The 22,020-nt window shown below is 40.8% G+C and overlaps 1 protein-coding gene across 7 annotated transcripts; it reads left to right on the top strand.

Annotated features, from left to right (window-relative positions):
- The first annotated feature begins 2,746 nt into the window (after window positions 1-2,746).
- On the top strand, window positions 2,747-20,366 carry LOC118804601 (CREB-binding protein-like). Of its 7 annotated transcripts, none has more exons than XR_005006997.1 (5): window positions 2,747-3,144; window positions 3,241-3,274; window positions 3,856-3,954; window positions 18,923-19,132; window positions 19,853-20,366. XR_005006997.1 is itself a non-coding variant. In XM_036565138.1 (3 exons), the coding sequence occupies exons 2-3, from the start codon at window positions 18,935-18,937 to the stop codon at window positions 20,090-20,092; spliced, it is 438 nt and encodes a 145-aa protein (XP_036421031.1). In that variant the 5' UTR covers window positions 18,220-18,613; window positions 18,923-18,934; the 3' UTR covers window positions 20,093-20,366. The 7 variants fall into 7 exon arrangements, 1 of the variants encoding a protein (XP_036421031.1); XR_005006996.1 differs by having other exon boundaries at window positions 18,920-19,132; window positions 19,856-20,366; XR_005006995.1 differs by having other exon boundaries at window positions 18,920-19,132.
- Window positions 20,367-22,020: the final 1,654 nt, after the last annotated feature.

Raw genomic sequence — 22,020 nt, 5'->3', positions numbered from 1 at the left:
CAACAGATCAAATCCACTTCTGTATCATCTGTTTTTGAATTACTGCATCTTGGATGTAGAAATGCTTGTGTGAGATCGTCGCGTAAACAGCGCTGGCCGTTACCAGAAAGTCTGTAAGGTTTCTGGACAGAAGCAAAGCCTACTTTGACCAGAAGGGGACATGCAAAATGACCAACCACAGATTGTTGTTGTAGTCCAGGGGTTAAGAAGAGCCATTTTGTCCTTTCAACACAAATCAAACCAGCTTGGAAGCCACAATATTTTATATCCATTTTACCATCTTGGCTGTAAATGTGTCTCAGTATGTGCTTCGAGATTCACTCGAAAGAGGCCCCAAATATTCTGTTGCAACTCCTGTTAGGATGAAGCAACCTGAACCAAAAAAAATATGCTACATAACTTGACGTATGTGTAATCGATTACATTTTCGGACGGCCCTGAGATGGGATCAATAAATTCACTCTGACGTTGCTTAAACGAATTGGTGACCCAATAGGTTCGCACCATGAAGACATGCTGCTCAATACTGTACACCGCCATCCTGATGAGTTGAGTTGACTGAGTGAAGGGGTACGGGGGTCTGCACCCGGAAGTTGCAAACGGAGGTTAAACGCCGCGATAGCTGTCCGGCGTCTACCTCATCGGTCCGACGCAGGGGCATCCCGGCTTGTTCGAAGCTCCATACATTGAGGAGCTCATTGCACGTTGTTTAGTTCAGATTGCTTCGTCCTAGATAGAGTCATTACAGAATATTCGGGGCCTCTTTCAAGTGAATCTCCCTGTAGTATAGGCTAAAAAAGATAAATGAAAACAGACTTACTTTGCTCTGCTTTAAGCTTTGGCTCAGCTATAGTCACTTTTCTCGCATCTCTGGCAGGAAACTTTTCTGCAAAAGTAGAAAAGTTTCTTGTAAAATGTCTCAACGTTCGTTTTTTTACGAGGCTGAAGTCGCGTCTCATTCACCCGCTTGTTCTGATTTTCGCGTTCCACCTTAAATGCTGCCTGAGGCACCAGAATGTATTGCTGCACCATTTAAGGTGGAACGGGAAAATCGCAACAACAAGCTGGTGAATGAGAAGCGACTTCAGCTTTGTGACTTTAGTGTTTGACAGTTTCTCACTGCAGATTTAACGTATCAGGAAACCAGCTGGAGTGATTATAAATGCAAATAAGTCCATTCGTCTTCAAATCATTGACGTCCGTCTTAAATCGTTCTCTTTGCCGTTTCGTTAGCTGCTAGCTAGGCGAGATTGTTATCTGTGTTGCTATGGTGACCAGCAGTCTGCACGCCAACCTTCAGGGTTAAAGGGTGAATTAGCAGTTCTACATTAACTCCAGAGTTTAAGACCGTTTATTGTTAAACTGTGTTGAACGATCAGCAGAGCTTTATTTTACTGTAAAGGAGGATTATTTTATTTTTACCTGCAAGTCTAATTCTGCTGTGGAGCCACACCAGGGCAGTAAAAGAGCCGCGTGTTGAAGACCCCTGAGCTAGCCTGACGTGTGGGAGCTACAGGTTGCATAGACTACAGTGGAATAAATCCACTAGTTGGCGCTGTGGGAGGCACCTGGAGTGCCTGAAGTACAGAATAAGTTATGTCTGCTGAACACAAAGCCCAAATACAGTCTGTAAGCCAGACCAGGTACGTTTTCTATAAGCATCGACTTAGATAAGAAAAAGGCCTCTACTTGCTAGTAAAATTTCATTTGATAAATAAGACTTTTTTCTTTGTTTCAGTGTCAAGGTGATATTTTTTAACAAGGTGTGGCCACAAATTAATATATTGAGGCCAGAAGAAACTTAACTCGTTGCCTTAATATGTTAATATGTGGCCATGAGAAACTTGATGCGTAGAGCCAGTGTATTACTCATGGCCTCAATACATTTGTGACCAGAAGAAACTTAACTAGTGGCCATGAAAAGCTTAACGTGTAGCCTTAATGTATTAACTTGTGGCCTCAATATATCAGTTCCAGGAGAAACTTAACTTGTGGCCTCAATATATAAATTTATGGCCATGAGAAATGCTATTGCGTAGCGTCAGTGTATTAACTTGTGGCCTCAATATATTCATTTGTGGACATGAGACACTAAACATGTAGTGTTATTCTATTACTTGTGGCCTCAATATGTTTGTGACCAGGAGAAACTTAACTTGTGGCCTCAATATATTCATTTGTGGCTATGAGAAAGTTAACACGAAGCATCAGTGTATTGACTTGCGGCCTCAGTTTATTTGTGGCCAGGAGAAACTTAACTTGTGGCCTCAGTATACTAATTTGTGGCCAAGAGAAACTTAACTCGTGGCCTCAATATATTCATTTGTCGCCATAAAAGTTTAGCCTCAATGTATTAACTTGTGGCCTCACGATATTAATCTTAGGAGAAACTTAACCTGTGGACTCAATACATTAAGTCGTGGCCACGGGAACACGCCTCATTGAAAAATAGCCCCATGTCGCTTTAGGGGCTCCGTGCTCTCCCATGATGTCGGCCCTTTAGTTCAGCCGAGTGGAGCTGAAGTGTCCACTCATTGGGGTCTGCAGTGCGGCCTGTGGGTCAGTTTCCCCTTCTAAGCGGGTTCTTCCCAGCAGACCTGTGCGTGTGAGAGCGCGGCTCTCCGTGGGGGTCAGATGTCCCAGCTCTCTGTCTGTGCGTGTCTTCTGCCCTGTAGCGCGTCACTATTTATGTACTGATAACGTTGTAGTGCCCTCACTGCGCATGCGCGGACACGTAAAGTTTTCTCCGCCTCTTCCTGTCTCAGTCCAGCGCTACAGGTTACAGCTCTGCGGTCATCCTGTGTCTTCATATGAACCCCCGAGACTCCAGAATGGAGCCTGAAACGGTAAACCTTGCACGGTTGTAACTGCTGCACTATTTAAGGTTGACCGGGAAATTCAAACGACCCAGATAGCAGCGGACTCCGTTCCGGATCCGCTTTTCCTACGGCAGATCCGTGTCACAGTAACCTCCGTTTAGCGTATTCGGCCCGGCTCCAATTCGGTTTCGGTTTCGCGAGTCGATTCACTGTGACGTATGCACTGATTCACAGCCGCATCTTGCACGGAGGAGATGTTCCATTTGAAATTTGAACTTCTTCGGTTTAACGGTCGCCCACTGCTAACGGTTTTCAGTCGTCTTTGGTGAGTACTGCTTGCAATTTTATTTATATAAACATATAACTTTTAGGTATCTAAATGATCAGCACTGCCTGAAACGTGTTTTTCTTGTTTTTAAAGCTATCCTTAACATCTCCGGCAGTTCATTTTCGAGGTAACGCTAGGCTAGCAGACTCATATTACAGCCTATTTGGGGGAAAAAATAGCTAGCTAGCCACGTTAGCTAGCTAAAGTTAGTAGCCTTGTACTTGTAAACGTGTACTATTTATAGATTAATAACTAGTTAGTGTTATTTTTATTGTTAACTTATTGTTTACCAATTTGAACACTTGGTAAAGAAAAATCCACACGTTTGGCCAACATTTCCTTGACTAATAACTGATCAGCTAGCTAATAGCTAACGTTAGCTAACGTTACATCTGCTAACTTTAGCTGGTGTGCTGTGCAGTAATGTTCTCATGTTTCTTAGCAAACGTTAGCTGTATGTCACCAGAAGTTTTGGGTTTTTAGCGTTAGCTAAGACTTTATTCATTGACTATTGTATTAGTTTATTGGTTGCTGATTGGTATTAGCTAGCTTGCATGCTCTCAGTTACATTTATTTTTGTGAATAAATGATCACCCTGGCTGTCTAGCTGTCTGAAGCAATGCAGTGTTTATTCAGACTGCATCAGGTGAATAAGACCAGTATTGCTGATTTTAACCGGTGTCCTCTGCTCTTTTCCACACGTCTCAGCCTTCAAACAGCCTCAGCAACTAACCTTGCTTCAGTATTGATTGGGCTGTCTCTTGGCATACTGACCTACACTGAATCAAGCCTGGCTCAACAGTTCTGGTAAGACACTCCTGTTAGTGTGTTTTACACTGTTTGTACGTTGTGTTATATGGCTTTTTGCTAGTGAAATGAATACCTTAAAGAATTCAAACTCGTATATCACCTACACTGAAAAAAAGGGTGCTGAAAGGTTGGTTTAAATTTACATGATTCAAATGTGTACATTGGCTCTGCATGAATAAAATGTTACATCAACATAATTACTGTAGGTAATCAATTATATTAAATTGATTTAACATATTTCAGATATGTGTAACCAGTATGCTCTTCTGAATCATGTAAATTCAACCACTTTTTTTTCATTGCACTACTATTGTCAAAAAATACTTGTTATAAATTTTAATATAGGCATTTGTAGTGTTCCATGTCAGTCAACACCGCTGACATGTTGTTTAGTTTTGTCTACTCACTCAGTAACTCATGTGCGAGTCAGAAGTTGCCTTGTAGAATTGGTCCTATGTTTCGGTGTCTACCATCATTTTAAGAGCCAGTATGAGCACTATGGAGGACCAGATTTGGCTAAATGAAAAATAAATAAAATTAAAAATAAATGACTTAGTAAATTAATATATGAAGTAGAATAGCAAAGAATAATGATGTAAAATCTAAAAAATAAATATACATAACAATTAATATATTACTAAATCTTATATAAATTAGTATATCTGTATTTACGTTTTTGTTTTTCTATTCATTTATTTCCGTAACTGTTCATTTCTATATTTATTAATTTCTCTATTTATTCATTTCTGTATTTCCTTGTCTTTATGCTAATAAAGGGGCTGCCAGTAAATGATGTCACAGCGTGTTAATATTCCCATTGGTCTCAATGTCAGATTCTGTAGATCGATTGTATATGTCTTGCTCTCTTAGTGGTAACCAAGGACAAGACAGTACAATGATGGCTTCTTACAGGCAGCAGACAGACAGACATCCGAGACTTCTGGCTGATCTGGCTGAAAATTAAGGTCCGGATTACTGACTCTTTTGAGCGGAGGCTGTGGGGACAGTTTGCTCCATTTAGCTCATCTGCTGATACGGAGGTCGACCTGTAGTGTTCAGAATTTCGGAGGAGGTGGTTCATTGTCTTTTTAGCAAAATTCAGATCACACCTTCTTACATACGGCCTGTGGAAGCCATTGAGAGTTATTTATCGGCAGGTTTGTCTGTCTGTGGCATTGCAGCTCTTTATGGAGTTGGTGAAAGAACAGTTTAATCAACTCTTATCCTCCTGGTCTTGATTGCTAAACCGGAACATGAAAAACATGCCCCCCATGAATGAAGAAATACAGAAATAAATAAATGTATTAATGAAAAAAATGAATTAATAAAAAAATAAAAAAATACATGAATATGTGAATGAATAAATGAATAAAGTGAACAATTGTTAAAACTATAGGTACAGAAATTGTATTAATAAAACAAAATAAATAATAAATAAATAAATAAATTGAGAAATATATAACTGTAGGAAAATCCTATTTTTTAATAATGTTTTTTATTATCTTATAGTATTTTAGTAGTATTTTAATTATTTCATTCAAAGGCATACATAAAAAGATAATGATACAAATGAACAGTATTTAAGATGTGACAAAGTACGTCTTAATTTTTTTGTTTACAGAATGTTAAATAGAATTTTTGTGATAGAAAGTCCTGAAATTTGGATTGGGAATGAAAAGGTACATCAGCTTAATGGGAACCCTTAACCTAGTAGGTCTGTTGAGCAACAGGCCAATTCTAAAAACATTGGGACAGTAATAAAAACACAGCAATGATGTGCAGTTCTTTTGAGACCTGTATTCGTTTTAAAAACAGTGTAAGGATAAGATTTAATTTCCTACTCAGTATTTTTAAAAATATAGGCTTATTCTAAATCTGATGCATTGAACATGTTCCAAAAAGTTGGGACAGGGGCATGTTTACACAAACTTCCTTATCTCATATTGCCCCTGTCCCAACTTTTTTAAACAATGTATGCTTGCAAAAATCAATAAAGTTTATATAGTTTATTGGAGTAAAAATGTTAAAGATCTGTATCATCTGTTTTAAATTAAATATCATAAAAATATTTAAAAATTGATACTTTGTTTTTATTTGTGTTTTACCTACTGTCCCCCATTCTTGGAATTGGGTTTGTAGTGTTAACTGTGTATATTTTAATAACATCCAAAATTGGATTTCCCCAATTTTTGAAAAAATAAAAGACTGTGGCAAAACTGCTGCAGTGACTCTTTTCGAACTTTGACCAGTCTGTGCTGTTAAATTTACCTAAAATAATTTAATCATGCAGAGTTACATTTTACAGAGTAAGTGAGACTTAAATACATAACTATAAGTTGTTGTCTTTTTCAAATTCATGCCTCATAGATTCATATTGTATCTGTTTTGTGTGTCTGTGAAATTGTCCTTTTTAGACAAAATGAATAGAAAGTCTGGTCCAATCTCCAGTTCAGCTATAAGACGGAGAGTCCATGTAGACCTAAATAGACGTCTTGGACAAATTAGGGATGACTGTAAAAACTTCACTGTTGACTGTGGACCAAGTGTAGAGAGAGACCTTGGAACGGTTATTGGGGAACCAGAAAGTCCAACTCCAGTCACAGAAAGTGAAGGGGAAGAGGACATGGGCATAGATTTAGAGCCTTCTGTAGGTTCTCTTTTGGGTGGAGTAGCCTGGCCAAAAGAGAGGTCTAATTCAGAACACAGTTCTGGTGATGAAACCTTCCATGAGTCAAGTTCTCTCTCTGACACTATCGCTAGCTGGGCTGTACAGTTTGGCATTTCTCTAGTTGCCTTGACAGCACTGCTAAGCATACTTCGTGTGTACCATTTTGATCTTCCAAAGGATGCAAGGACCCTCCTTAAGACCAAAACAAATTACACTATTGTGGAAAGGGCAGGGGGACAGTACCACCATTTTGGGATTCTGTCATCGCTTAAAAATACACTTTCTCAGACCATACACACTCTTGCTGATAATTTCATGTTAAAGTTGCAAATAAATATAGATGGACTTCCTTTGTTTAAGAGTTCTGGCATGCAGCTGTGGCCTATCCTTGGGCTGCTAGTCAGTGTTCCCATGAAAGAGCCAGCATTGATAGGTTTGTTTTGTGGCACAAGAAAACCTGACTCAGCTAGGGAATTTCTTAAAGATTTTGTCAGTGAGCTACGAGACCTTGAGCAGGGTTTTGATTTGAATGGTAAAAAGCTAAAGCTGAAGTTGGACACAGTAATTTGTGACACACCAGCCAGAGCCTTTGTTAAAAACACAAAGAGTTACAATGGCTACTATGGTTGTGATAAATGTACACAACCTGGGTTTTATACTAATGGCCGTATGACATACCCTTGTACAACCTCTGCTTTAAGGACGGATGAATCATTTGAAAAAATGCTTGATGAAAATCATCATCATGAAGGACCACATCCGTTCCACGGTTGCAGCGTTGGCATGGTTTCACAGTTTCCTGTTGATTACATGCATTGCGTCTGTTTGGGTGTTGTCAGACGTTTACTAAACATCTGGCTCAGGGGTCCTCTACAGTTCCGTGTCCCCTGCAAAGGTAGTTGAAAGAATGTCAGCTCGTCTGTTAGAGATGCGTCCACATATACCAGTTGAGTTTGCCAGAAAGCCTAGATCTCTGAGAGAAATAGATCGTTGGAAGGCTACTGAATTCAGAGAGTTTTTGCTCTACACAGGCCCTGTCATTCTAGCTTCCTTTCTTGACAAAGGTATGTACACTAATTTTATGCTGCTTTTCTCTGGTATTGCCATTCTAGTAAGCTCTAGATTGTCATGTCATAGCCGATATGCTCACAAACTGCTGGTATCTTTTGTTAGTCACTTTGGTGAGATATATGGCAAAGACCAAATAGTTTATAATGTACATGGATTGGTACATCTGTCACATGACGTAGAGCTGCATGGCTGCCTTGATACAGTATCTGCATTTCCGTTTGAGAACTACCTACAGAAATTGAAAAGGCTAGTCAGAAAACCAGATTTTCCTCTTGCCCAAGTAATTCGTAGAGTGTCAGAGGTACAAATCAGTGACACTGTTTCAAAAGTGTCCACTTTGAAAAAGCCACACTTTGTTGGACCGATCACAAATGGTTTGTCAGTGAAAGCACAGTATGGTGAAATGCAGTGTGAAAAATGGACTATAAAAGTATCTACAGGAAATAATGTATTTATGATTGGAGAAGATATTTGTCTAATACATAACATTGTAGAATGTAGTGATGGAGTGTATGTAGTGTACAAAGTATTTTCAGAGAAGTCTTGTTTCTTCACCTATCCATTCAGCTCAGACTTTTTAAATATCTATACAATTTCCCACACATCAGATTTTCTCAAATGTGCCAAGGTCTCTGAGCTTGTACAGAAATGTGCTGCTTTGCCTCATAGAGGTGGATTTGTGGCCATACCTTTATTTCACACATAACGTGTTGTTTGATAGGTGTTTTTTTTTGTGTGTGTGTGTGTGTGTGTGTGTGTGTGTTGAATTTTCTGAACGTACACTGATCAGGCATAACATTTTCTATGCTCATTGTCCATTTTATCAGCTCCACTTACTATATAGGTGCACTTTGTAGTTCTACAATTACAGACTGTAGTCCATCTGTTTCTCTGCATACTTTTACCCTGTTCTTCAGTGGTCAGGACCCCATGGACCCTCACAGAGCAGGTATTATTTGGGTGGTGGATCATTCTCAACACTGCAGTGACACTGATGTGGTGGTGGTGTGTTAGTGTGTGTTGCGCTGGTCAGAGTGGATCAGACACAGCAGTGCTGCTGGAGTTTTTAAACACTGTGTCCACTCACTGTCCACTCTATCACACACTCCTACCTTGTCAGGCCACCTTGTAGATGTAAAGTCAGAGACAATAGCTGATCTGCTGCTGCACAATAGACAGATAGATAGATAGAGAATTATAGAATGGATAGATAGAACAATAGATAGATAGATAGATAGAACAAGTGTAGTACAAGTACAAAATGATAAAAAAAATTAGGTCTGTGGAGGGACTGAAACAAATCTATGCAATGGCTGGAGAGCAGAAGTCAGGAACCAAACCTAGGTTATTCAAAGTAGCTCGCAAGATTTTTTTAAAAGAAAGTCTTGTAATTCTTAATACAATTTTTTTTACTGTTTAATTTTATTCTAATGTTCACTTTTGTAATTTGGCCAATAGGTGACCCCATCAGCATACCAGCTTTTGGGCACCACTGCCACTGTTTTGGTGCTCAGGAATTCAGTTAACAGGAACATGTAGAAATCTAGAATTACAAAGATAGATGCCACAAAAAAACAAAATGGAGAAATATTTTAAGTCAAAGATCAGGCATCTTTTACTGACATTTATCATCAGTGCAGATAAAAAATTTAAGCTCAAATTTCAGTTGCAATTTTTTCTTATATTCACATAAAATTACATACTTGTATACCTAATTTTTCAAGCATTGGCTGTAAAAATGTGTTCTCTGGTGTGACATTAACAAAATGTTTAGTAAAGGTGCCTGTCACAAGCCGGGCATTTGTAAACCATAATAGCTTTAAACTTTTACTTTATTTAAAACTGCACTAGGTATGACTGTTTTGTTAAAATTAGAAGAAGTAGCATTATTGAGTCAGGATGGAAATTAAAACGTTAAAATATGGTGTACATGCACTGCTGCGTAGTATGTTTATTGCAGTAAATCATTTTTACTGGATTACTGAGCTCAACTAAAAAAAAATCTTGAAAGTTTAGGAAAAGTCCCACCTTCCAGTCTCAATTTTGCTTGGTTCTTCCTTTGAGATTGTAGGTTAGCACTCCATGCAATTTAGGGAGAGTGGATACTTTCTTTTTGCTATAAGCGTCCCAATGTTATCCACAAAGGGCCAGAGTGGGTGCAGGTTTTTGTTCCAAACAAGAGGAAGACACCTGATTCTAATAGTTTAATCAGTCAGTCTCTGTCTTTAAACAACTGATCATGTGAGCTCTTTCTTTGTTGCAATGAAAACGTGCAGCCACACCAGCCCTTTGCAAGTAAGACTGGACACGCCTGCATTACTGCTTCTGTTAATTTAAGCGTATACACCTCGAACCTTTACAACCAATTCAAATTTTGTTAGTTGCAGCATAATTTGACTATGAAATCTAATTATTGTGGCAAATTATTTAAGTCATCTAAAAAAACTGAGATCTTCTCAAATAATTGAGATTAGGTGATTTGTTGTTCTTGCGACAGGCCCAGCACCACCCCTGAATATCTCTGGGATGAGTTGGAGTGATCCAACTAATGCTAATTCACTTGTGGCTGAACGCAAACAAATCTTCACAGCAATGTTCCGTCATCTGTGAAGCCTTTCCCAGAAGAGTAGAGGCTGATATTGCAGCGAAGGCTGGAACAAGCTCCCTATTAATACCACTAATTTCAAAATAAACATTGGACAACCATGTGTCTACAAATTTCTGCATATGTATTTTACTTGCATTTGTCACTGCGAACACAAAAATGGAGCATCATGGCAAACGCCCTTTGGAACTGCAAACTACTCTGAGGTGAAACTTAAAATAGTCGTGTAAAAATTATATTACTCTCACCTTAACAATGACGTGGTTACCAATAACCTCACTGTGATGCAGTTTTATGACCAGATTACCTGTTGTTAAGAAAATAAAGCACACAGGACAAATTATTAATTTTGGACACTCCATATGATGGTCCTGATGATGAAATGGCAATAAATAGTTTACACAAGAGGTTGTTCCCCACACCCAGTGAAGTGAAGTTTTATCCTGTTTCACATTTGATATCCTGTTTCACAGTAGCATGCAGTTGATGTAGTTGATGCAGTCAGTCTTTGTCATAGTATCTGATAGTCACTAAGTCATTTTGTATAACCCATCAACCCAAATCTAAATAAACCATATGCAAAGGACTAATTCTGAACTACAACAATTTTAGTGTACAAGACGTAAGATGTAAACACAGAATGTGTGCAGTCCCAGGGACCCTCTTCTCTGCACAGTATTATACTTGCCCTGTTCTAACACATACACTGATCAGGCATAACATTATGACCATCTCCATGTTTCTACGCTCATTGTCCATTTTATCAGCTCCACTTACTATATAGGTGCACTTTGTAGTTCTACAGTTACAGACTGTAGTCCATCTGTTTCTCTGATACTTTGTTAGCACCCTTTTACCCTGTTCTTCAGTGGTCAGGACCCCCATGGACCCTCACAGAGCAGGTGGATCATTCTCAGTACTCTGTCATTTTATGTGGCCTTCCACAATCAACTGTCAGTGGTGTTATAACAAAGTGGAAGCAATTGGGAATGACAGCAACTCAGCCACGAAGTGGTAGGCCACGTAAAATGACAGAGCGGGGTCAGCGGATGCTGAGGCACATAGCGCACAGAGGTCACCAACTTTCTGCAGAGTCAATCACTACAGACCTCCAAACCTCATGTGGCCTTCAGATTAGCTCAAGAACAGCGTAGAGAGCTTCATGGAATGGGTTTCCATGGCCGAGCAGCTGCATCCAAGCCTTACATCACCAAGCGCAATGCAAAGCGTCGAATGCAGTGGTGTAAAGCGCCGCCACTGGACTCTAGAGCAGTGGAGACGTGTTCTCTGGAGTGACGAATCACGCTTCTCCGTCTGGCAATCCCATGGACGAGTCTGGGTTTGGCGGTTGCCAGGAGAACGGTACTTGTCTGACTGCATTGTGCCGAGTGTAAAGTTTGGTGGAGGGGGATTATGGTGTGGGGTTGTTTTTCAGGAGTTGGGCTCGGCCCCTTAGTTCCAGTGAAAGGAACTCTTAATGCTTCAGCACCAAGAGATTTTGGACAAATTCATGCTCCCAACTTTGTGGGAACAGTTTGAGGACGGCCCCTTCCTGTTCCACCATGACTGCGCACCAGTGCACAAAGCAAGGTCCATAAAGACATGGATGAGCGAGTTTGGTGTGGAAGAACCTGACTGGCCTGCACAGAGTCCTGACCTCAACCCGATAGAACACCTTTGTGATGAATTAGAGCGGAGACTGCAAGCCAGTTCTTCTCGTCCAACATCAGTGTCTGACCTCACAAATGCGGAAGAATGGTCAAAAATTCCCATAAACACTCCTAAACCTTGTGGAAAGCCTTCCCAGAAGAGTTGAAGCTGTTATAGCCGACATCATATTAAACCCTATGGATTAAGAATGGGATGTCACTCAAGTTCATATGCGTGTGAAGGCAGACGAGCGAATACTTTTGGAAATATAATGTATATACATGCTGGACAAAATGTAAAGCTTATCTGTTATAAAGTTCTGCATTTCAGTAATTTGCTGCAATGATTTGTATGTGAACAGATGCTGAGCAACTCATTATTTATTAGTGAAAGGGTTTGTTGTACATGAACAGCATGTACAGTGTTTATAAATGTTTACAAATTCTGATAAAGTAATGATCTGTTTACAGCTATTCATGGTCAGTTAATATTTATTAAAGTTCATTATTATAAAGTGTTACCTATTTTTATCATTTTACATTGTTTGGAATACTTTTAAAATATACAAAATTAGCTAAGTATGGATGTTGTAATATTGGTTCATTGTATTTGTTCCATATTGAATTGGTGTAATATATTTTACACCATAAAATGCTATATTCACTAATACATTTGAATCAGATTTCTTTAATACATAATGGAATCAATTAGTGTGCGTGTGCGCGCGTGTGTGTGAGAATCTCCATTTTTATTGATTTTTATTTTTCTACACTGGCAACTGTTCTTGTGCTCCAATTTCATGATTACTGTAAAGAGAATGTTTTGTTTGTTTTATTTGCAGTACGTTTTTCTTTGAACGGTGAGGATATTTATAGTTTAAATATGTATGTTTTTCATTATTAATCAATAATTATTAATATTTAATGCCTTATTGTATTTATATATGTCTTATTATTGCCCTGTTATTATTTAAGGATAATATCTGGACCAGATCTGTTTTACGGATCCGGTCCGGATTTTATGAAGGATCTGGTCCGGATCCGTGCCGGATACATTTTGCTATCTGGGGAGAAGCAGGCAGATAGGGAGCTGACTTCAGCTTCTAGCGCAAAAACCACAAGAAGAGCCATTTTGTCCTTTCAACACAAATCAAACCAGCTTGGAAGCCACAATATTTTATATCCATTTTACCATCTTGGCTGTAAATGTGTCTCAGTATGTGCTTCGAGATTCACTCCCCCGAATATTCTGTTGCAACTCCCGTTAGGATGAAGCAACCTGAACCAAAAAAAATATGCTACATAACTTGACGTATGTGTAATCGATTACATTTTCGGACGGCCCTGAGATGGGATCAATAAATTCACTCTGACGTTGCTTAAACGAATTGGTGACCCAATAGGTTCGCACCATGAAGACGTGCTGCTCAATACTGTACACCGCCATCCTGATGAGTTGAGTTGACTGAGTGAAGGGGTACGGGGGTCTGCACCCGGAAGTTGCAAACGGAGGTTAAACGCCGCGATAGCTGTCCGGCGTCTACCTCATCGGTCCGACGCAGGGGCATCCCGGCTTGTTCGAAGCTCCATACATTGAGGAGCTCATTGCACGTTGTTTAGTTCAGATTGCTTCGTCCTAGATAGAGTTATTACAGAATATTCGGGGCCTCTTTCAAGTGAATCGCCCTGTAGTATGGGCTAAAAAAGATAAATGAAAACAGACTTACTTTGCTCTGCTTTAAGCTTTGGCTCAGCTATAGTCACTTTTCTCGCATCTCTGGCAGGAAACTTTTCCACAAAAGTAGAAAAGTTTCTTGTAAAATGTCTCAACGTTCGTTTTTTTACGAGGCTGAAGTCGCGTCTCATTCACCCGCTTGTTGTTCTGATTTTCGCGTTCCACCTTAAATGCTGCCTGAGGCACCAGAATGTATTGCTGCACCATTTAAGGTGGAACGGGAAAATCAGAACAAGAAGCTGGTGAATGAGAAGCGACTTCAGCTTTGTGACTTTAGTGTTTGACAGTTTCTCACTGCAGATTTAACGTATCAGGAAACCAGCTGGAGTGATTATAAATGCAAATAAGTCCATTCGTCTTCAAATCATTGACGTCCGTCTTAAATCGTTCTCTTTGCCGTTTCGTTAGCTGCTAGCTAGGCGAGATTGTTATCTGTGTTGCTATGGTGACCAGCAGTCTGCACGCCAACCTTCAGGGTTAAAGGGTGAATTAGCAGTTCTACATTAACTCCAGCATTTAAGACCATTTATTGATAAACTGTGTTGAACGATCAGCAGAGCTTTATTTTACTGTAAAGGAAGATTATTTTATTTTTACCTGCAAGTCTAATTCTGCTGTGGAGCCACACCAGGGCAGTAAAAGAGCCGCGTGTTGAAGACCCCTGAGCTAGCCTGACGTGTGGGAGCAACAGGTTGCATAGACTACAGTGGAATAAATCCACTAGTTGGCGCTGTGGGAGGCACCTGGAGTGCCTGAAGTACTGAAGTTTTTCTCCTGAACACAAAGCCCAGACTACTTTAAATACGGCACAAGAGGAAACCAGTTCCACTGCAAGCTGTGCAAGACTGCACTGAAACAGTCTGTAAGCCTGTATCGGGTACGTTTTCAGAGAATCAGTGTTTGATGGTGAAAGGCCGTTTCACTGACATGCAAAGTGACCACAGGCTGGTGCAGCATGTTCACAGGAAAACAGCGATTCCATAAAGTATAACAGCGTGAATGTTTTCTGTTTTGGCAACAGTTTCTCTCTCTGAGGGGTCACTGATGGGCAGAGATGATCACTGCTTGCTTTGCTTCTAATATTTCGCTTGATAATTGAGACAGTGTTTCCCTTCGGACTAATAAAGCCAGAGCCAGAGCCGGTTTATGAGGAGCCTGGCCTCTTCCTATTTCCCCCATTATATCAAAAACAGGACCGCTAAACAGCAGAGGGCGCCTGCGAGTGAGTCCTCAACGAATGGGGGTTAATGGAGCTCAACGGCTAATAACTGAACCAGAACTTTCCTTTAGTTTTAGGAAGTAGAAGGATGGATTTCACTAAAAAAAACAGAAATCTTACCTTTTTTCTACAGTAAACGGGTTTTGGGCAGCAGGAGGCGGGCCTTACTGCTAGAGCGTGATGATTGATTGGCGAGCGGAGCAGCTCATTGGCTGTTCGCGCTCACTGACGTCACGGACCCACATGATGCGCCGTTTTAAACTCCTATAACTCGGGTTTAAAAGCTCTTAAAAATATAACAGCGGTGTTAAAATGTTTTATGCTGCTCTGTGTTCAGGAAATTATTGTATTATTTTATATTAAAAATGTTTAACATTTATAAACTCAGATGATCCATATCAACCCATTCATTTTGGACTCGCTCGGGAGCGCCCTCTAGTGTTTGAGAAGCCCAGAAGACATTACAGAGTGGTAGTTCTCCTCTCTACAAGTTCTCCGCCAGAGCTAAGCTTAAATTTACTGTGGTTTTAGTGTGCAGCTCACACCAGACAGTCTGGGTACAAAACGCTTTTAGCTACGACTGGTAACACATGATGCTGTGAACCTTTAAAAGGTTCATTTTTCTGGTGGACAACAGAGCAAACAGCCACTTGTTTACTTGGTGACTAGTGAGCAATTCGCTTGAAAAAGGATTTTCTCTTCTCTCTTAAGTGCAGAAACACTGAGATTCTGAGAGCTGTGGCCATCTAAGTGTCCAATATGCATCAGGCAGTCCGTGCACCTCTTGTCAGAGTGTGTCCCAGTCTGTTCATAAGGCTTCTGAGAGTAGAGTGCTGATCTAGGATCTGTTCATATCTGTAAGGTCATCTTAAGTAAGATCCTAAATCAGCTCATCTTCGGGAAGTTTTATGAAAATAGGCCTGGGAGTCGTATTCAGATCTTTTCCCCGTGATTTTACCCCGATTCACCCTTCTGGCATATTTTTAGTCTTTTAATCGAGCTTCATAGAGATCTGAGGCCTCAGCCGTTTCCATCCTTTGACGAGTCTGGTAGTGAACAACTCAGATTTCTTTCATACGTTGATTTTTACGTAAGCCCTGTAGTGAATTCCTTGAGGGGGAAGCAAGTAAAGAGCGAGAGAAGGTGAGGGATGTGCAGAGGAGCTGCTTGCTGAACAAAGGCTATTAAAACAATACAGACGTCAAATAAAAACGGGCCCAGATCTTGTATTTTGTTTTCTCTGGCGTCTTTTGATTAGACTCATGAGGTTTTATGCACCAAGAACTGCGCTAGTTCATGTTTTTCAACTTCTCCTTATCCCAGGCTGCTTTTTTGGTATTGTGCCTTTAAGACTGATGGACAGTGGTAATTGGTTGCCGTACTTAAGTAGTTTTTTTGTTTATCTTTACTGAAGTTTTTCCATTTTGGGTGACTTTTTACTTTCACTCCTCTACATTTCAAAGTCAGATATCTTACTTTTTACTCCACTACATTATGAGAAATCTGTTGTTCCTTTTGGTTTATGTGTGTATAAAAACGTAACATGTCTAAACGAAAGAAGCGCGAAGCAAAAACACCAATCAGGGCACAGGGCACTCTGTTTTGAGCTTGTTTTGACCTGTTGGTCATACCGACCCAGTGCAGCACACGGTTCAGCGTCAGTGCAGCAGTGTAAAAGTTTGGAAGAGTCTATTCAACATAAATGATGAACTAACCTAACTTAACTTAAGTACATTTGAAGGCAAATACTTTTGTACTTTTACTCAAGTGGAGGTCTAAAGGGAGGAACTTCTACTTTTACTGGAGTAATATTTGACCTTGGGTATCTCTACTTTAACTCAAGTACATGGTTTGTGTACTTCGTCCACCACTGCTGATGGATGTAAATGAGCTCTGTTCTGATTGGCTGCCTCATCCAAAAAGCAGTCTGGATTGAAACCCTCCTTATAGCATGAGCCTGAATGGGCGGGGCTCCGTGCTCTCCCATAATGTCGGCCCTTTAGTTCAGACGAACGAAGAATGTCTTCCAAAGTCAATAAGAGCTCAGTTCACCTGCAGACGGGCAGATTTTGGTGTCAGTATCCATCATGGCAGCGAGTGGAGCTGAAGTGTCCACTCATTGGCAGTGCGGCCTGTGGGTCAGTTTCCCCTCCAAGATGTTCTAAGCAGGTTCTTCCCACCAGATCTGTGTGTGAGAGAGAACGTGGCTCTCTGTGGGGGTCAGATGTCCCAGATCTCTGTCTGTGTGTGTCTTCTTTGAGTTATTCGGGCCGCAAAGTTATTTTAATTTTCTATTATTATCAGCCCGTTTCATCCTGAGATGCACTACAGTTCCCAGCATGCACTGCAGCAATGTGCGTTCTGATCGCCTTCCCCAGTCAACAGTGTAAGAGCCAGCGGTTGCGCAAAAAGAAAAGAGGCCTGGTGTCCAGTTTAAGCAAACAGGCAGTTTTAAAAAAACTACCAAACACATTTTATTTTTATTTAGAATTATTTTTTAACAATTCAATGTCTAATAGTTCTATTTTGCTGTTGCAGTTTCGTCATATTTTGAATCAACAGTGGGCGGCTCGACTCATGGCAAAATGTTAAGTAAAATAAAAACAGCTGAGCCCTGGATTTCCTGAGATTTCTAAATATATTTTTAAATATTGTGTAAAAATTGAGTACGGTTCTCACTGCACATGCGCGTTTGCCGCCGCTTCCTCTGTTTGTGATCGATCGCAGTCGGAGCTTCTGCTGTGTCTGCGGCGCTGTTTTATCCCGTCTTTTTATATGAACTCCTGAGACTCCAGACTGGAATCTAACCAGGTAAGACGGACCGATTTCACCGATTTCGCTCTTCGGACCGACATGTGGATCTGACGATGAGCTGTGTTGCTTTAGTAAAGTTGACTTCATCACACCAGACTGTGGAAAAGTGTCCTACTGCACTTTTATAACCTTTAAACTTTAATTTAATGGTCCAGTTTAACTCAGTAGACCAGTCGACAAAGACAAGGCTGCATTTTTTGCTGGAAGTGGTCGTTACAGGCATAGATATACATACCTAGATGCCGCGTTGGGTCCAGCCAAACACGTCAACGGCGCCGCCGTTTTGGGGCGGTCAACATCGCTGCTGGACTGCATTCAGTACCATTACAGAGCGGCAGTTTAAGAAAGATACTGTCCAAAATTACACTGTTTAAAGAATATTACACTCAGAAAGTGGGACAGGATTATATAACGGAGGGAACGCAGTGATCCACACTCATGTCTGTGTGATGAGTATTGTTTGTGTGGTGTTTATGTAGATATGGTAGTGTGGTTGGTGAAGCACAGAGAACCTGTTGATGTGATTGTTTTTCCTCTGGTTTTATATTAAGCTTATTTCATTTAATAGCCTATACAGGGGGGTCATGATGTAGTAGTTATTTATTTATGTAATGAATCACCCTGTCACATCAGGTACTACCCCATCACAGTGAACCACCCCGTCACATCAGGTACCACCAGGTCACAGTGAACCACCCCATCACATCAGTTACCACCAGGTCACAGTGAACCACCCCGTCACATCAGTTACCACCAGGTCACAGTGAACCACCCCGTCACATCAGTTACCACCAGGTCACAGTGAACCACCCCGTCACATCAGTTACCACCCCGTCACAGGGAGCCACCCCGTTACATCAGTTACCACCTCATCACAGTGAACCACCCTGTCACAGTGAAGTCAGCTTCTTTTTCGCCAGCTTCTTGCTTGAATTTTCCCGTTCCACCTTAAATGGGGCACAGGGAACCACCCCGGTGTGTCAGGGAACAGTATTTTCATTTACTTAATGTTTTCTGATTTAATTGCATAATTAGTTAATTAATTATTGCATCTTCAATGTATTATGAATGTATTGAGTGTAATTATGTAGCCATTATACTCATTTTCACTTCATTAATTAAACTAAGACGATTCATGAAAACCTTATATTCTATAACATGAAGCTGGTGTATGTGACCAATATGCCCCATGATGTCTCAGCAGCCACAGCCACGCATGATGGTACCGATACAGGGACAGCGTCCACCAGTGCCTCAGAGACCTGGAGCGGTTGCCCCGGGTGTCCTGCAGGAACTGTTACGCTTGCTGAGGTCACCCAGCTCCCCCCAGCAGCAGCAGCAGCAAGTCTTCAATTTTCTCCGGGCCAATCCGCAGCTCATGGCCGCCTTCATCCATCATAGAATGGCAAATCAGGTACTACCCCATCACAGTGAACCACCCCGTCACATCAGGTACCACCAGGTCACAGTGAACCACCCCGTCACATCAGTTACCACCCCGTCACAGTGAACCACCCCATCACATCAGGTACCACCAGGTCACAGTGAACCACCCCGTCACATCAGTTACCACCCCGTCACAGTGAACCACCCCGTCACATCAGTTACCACCTCATTACAGTGAACCACCCCATCACATCAGGTACCACCAGGTCACAGTGAACCACCCCGTCACATCAGTTACCACCCCGTCACAGTGAACCACCCCGTCACATCAGTTACCACCAGGTCACAGTGAACCACCCCGTCACATCAGTTACCACCCCGTCACAGTGAACCACCCCGTCACATCAGTTACCACCTCATCACAGTGAACCACCCTGTCACAGTGAAGTCAGCTTCTTTTTCGCCAGCTTCTTGCTTGAATTTTCCCGTTCCACCTTAAATGGGGCACAGGGAACCACCCCGGTGTGTCAGGGAACAATATTTTCATTTACTTAATGTTTTCTGATTTAATTGCATAATTAGTTAATTAATTATTGCATCTTCAATGTATTATGAATGTATTAAGTGTAATTATGTAGCCGTTATACTCATTTTCACATCATTAATTAAACTAAGATGATGCATGAAAACCTTATATTCTATAACATGAAGCTGGTGTATGTGACCAATATGCCCCATGATGTCTCAGCAGCCACAGCCACGCATGATGGTACCGATACAGGGACAGCGTCCACCAGTGCCTCAGAGACCTGGAGCGGTTGCCCCGGGTGTCCTGCAGGAACTGTTACGCTTGCTGAGGTCACCCAGCTCCCCCCAGCAGCAGCAGCAAGTCCTCAATTTTCTCCGGGCCAATCCGCAGCTCATGGCCGCCTTCATCCATCATAGAATGGCAAAGAGGATGAAAAAACGGCATAGAGGAAAAAAATAGAAGAGATTTAAAAAACAAAAACAGTGCTAAGAATGTTGAGGTTTCTTTCTTTGTTTCCCTTTTTTTATTTATTTATTTTTTTTTATTTTATCCTCTCACACACACACTTGGACCGGGGCTCCACTTTTTTTTATGTAAATCATGCAAGTTATTAAGCAAAATACTATAAATATAAGGAAGAGAGAATGGAATCACTGTATAAACTGGTTAAAAAACTTATTTCTTACTTATATACCATATTGTTAAATAAACTGTGTGCAACAGATCAAATCCACTTCTGTATCATCTTCTTTGAATTACTGCATCTTGGATGTAGAAATGCTTGTGTGAGATCGTCTCGTAAACAGCGCTGGCCGTTACCAGAAAGTCTGTAAGGTTTCTGGACAGAAACAAAGCCTACTTTGACCAGAAGGGGACACGCAAAATGACCAACCACAGATTGTTGTTCTAGCCCAGGGGTCGGCAACATGCGGCTCTTTTACTGCCCTGTTGCGGCTCCACAGCAGAATCAGATTTGTAGGTAAAAATAAAATAATCCTCCTTTACAGTAAAATAAAGCTCTGCTGATCGTTCAACACAGTTTAACAATAAATGGTCTTAAACTCTGGAGTTAATGTAGAACTGCTAATTCACCCTTTAACCCTGGAGATCAGTGCAGACTGCTGGTCACCATAGCAACACAGATAACAATCTCGCCTAGCTAGTAGATAACAAAACGGCAAAGAATGATTTAAGACAAACATCGATAATTTGGAGATAAATGGACTTACTTGCGTTTATAATCACTCCAGCTGGTTTCCTGATACGTTAAATCTGCAACGAGAAACTGTCAAACACTAAAGTCACAAAACTGAAGTCAGTTTCTCGTTCGCCAGCTTCTTGTTCAAATTGTCCCATTTCACCTTAAAATGGCACAGCAGTTACATTCTGGCACCTCAGGCACATTTAAGGTGGAACGGGAAAATCAGAACAAGAAACTTGTGAATGAGAAGCGACTTCAGCCTCGTAAAAAGTCGAATGTTGAGAGACATTTTACAAGAAACTGTTCTACTTTTGTGGAAAAGTTTCCTGCTGGAGATGTGAGAAAAGCAGCTATAGCTGAGCTAAAGCTTAAAGCAGAGCAAAGTAGGTCTGCGTTGTTTTATTATATTACATTTTTAGCCTATATTAGTAGCTACACAGCACATACTGAGACATGTTTACAGCCAAGATGGTAAAATGGACTAAATGTTATGGCTCCCAAGGTAGTTTGATTTTTTTGTTGAAAGGACAAAATGGATCTTCTTAATATTGGGTTGTCGACCCTTGTTCAAGCCTGACATGTAGAACGTTGCATAGACTAGTCTTCAGTGGAATAAAGCCACTAGTTGGCGCTGTGGGAGGCACCTGGAGTGCCTGAAGTACAGAATAAGTTATGTCTGCTGAACACAAAGCCCAAATACAGTCTGTAAGCCAGACCAGGTACATTTTCTATAAGCATCGACTTAGATGAGAAAAAGGCCTCTACTTGCTAGTAAAATTTCACTTGATAAATAAGACTTTTTTCTTTGTTTCAGTGTCAAGGTGATTATTTTTTAACAAGGTGTGGCCACAAATTAATATATTGAGGCCAGAAGAAACTTAACTCGTTGCCTTAATATGTTAATATGTGGCCATGAGAAACTTAATGCGTAGAGCCAGTGTATTACTCATGGCCTCAATATATTAATTCATGGCCAGGAGAAACTTACTGTGCTTACTTGCTAGCATCAGTGTATTACTTGTGGCCTCAATACATTTGTGACCAGAAGAAACTTAACTAGTGGCCATGAAAAGCTTAACGTGTAGCCTTAATGTATTAACTTGTGGCCTCGATATATCAGTTCCAGGAGAAACTTAACTTGTGGCCTCAATATATCAGTTCCAGGAGAAACTTAACTTGTGGCCTC

Source organism: Colossoma macropomum, unplaced genomic scaffold (genome assembly GCF_904425465.1).
Source record: "Colossoma macropomum unplaced genomic scaffold, Colossoma_macropomum, whole genome shotgun sequence".
NCBI lineage: Eukaryota > Metazoa > Chordata > Actinopteri > Characiformes > Serrasalmidae > Colossoma > Colossoma macropomum.
Note: the sequence above shows the minus strand (reverse complement) of the source record. Positions and strands in the feature narration are given on the sequence as shown.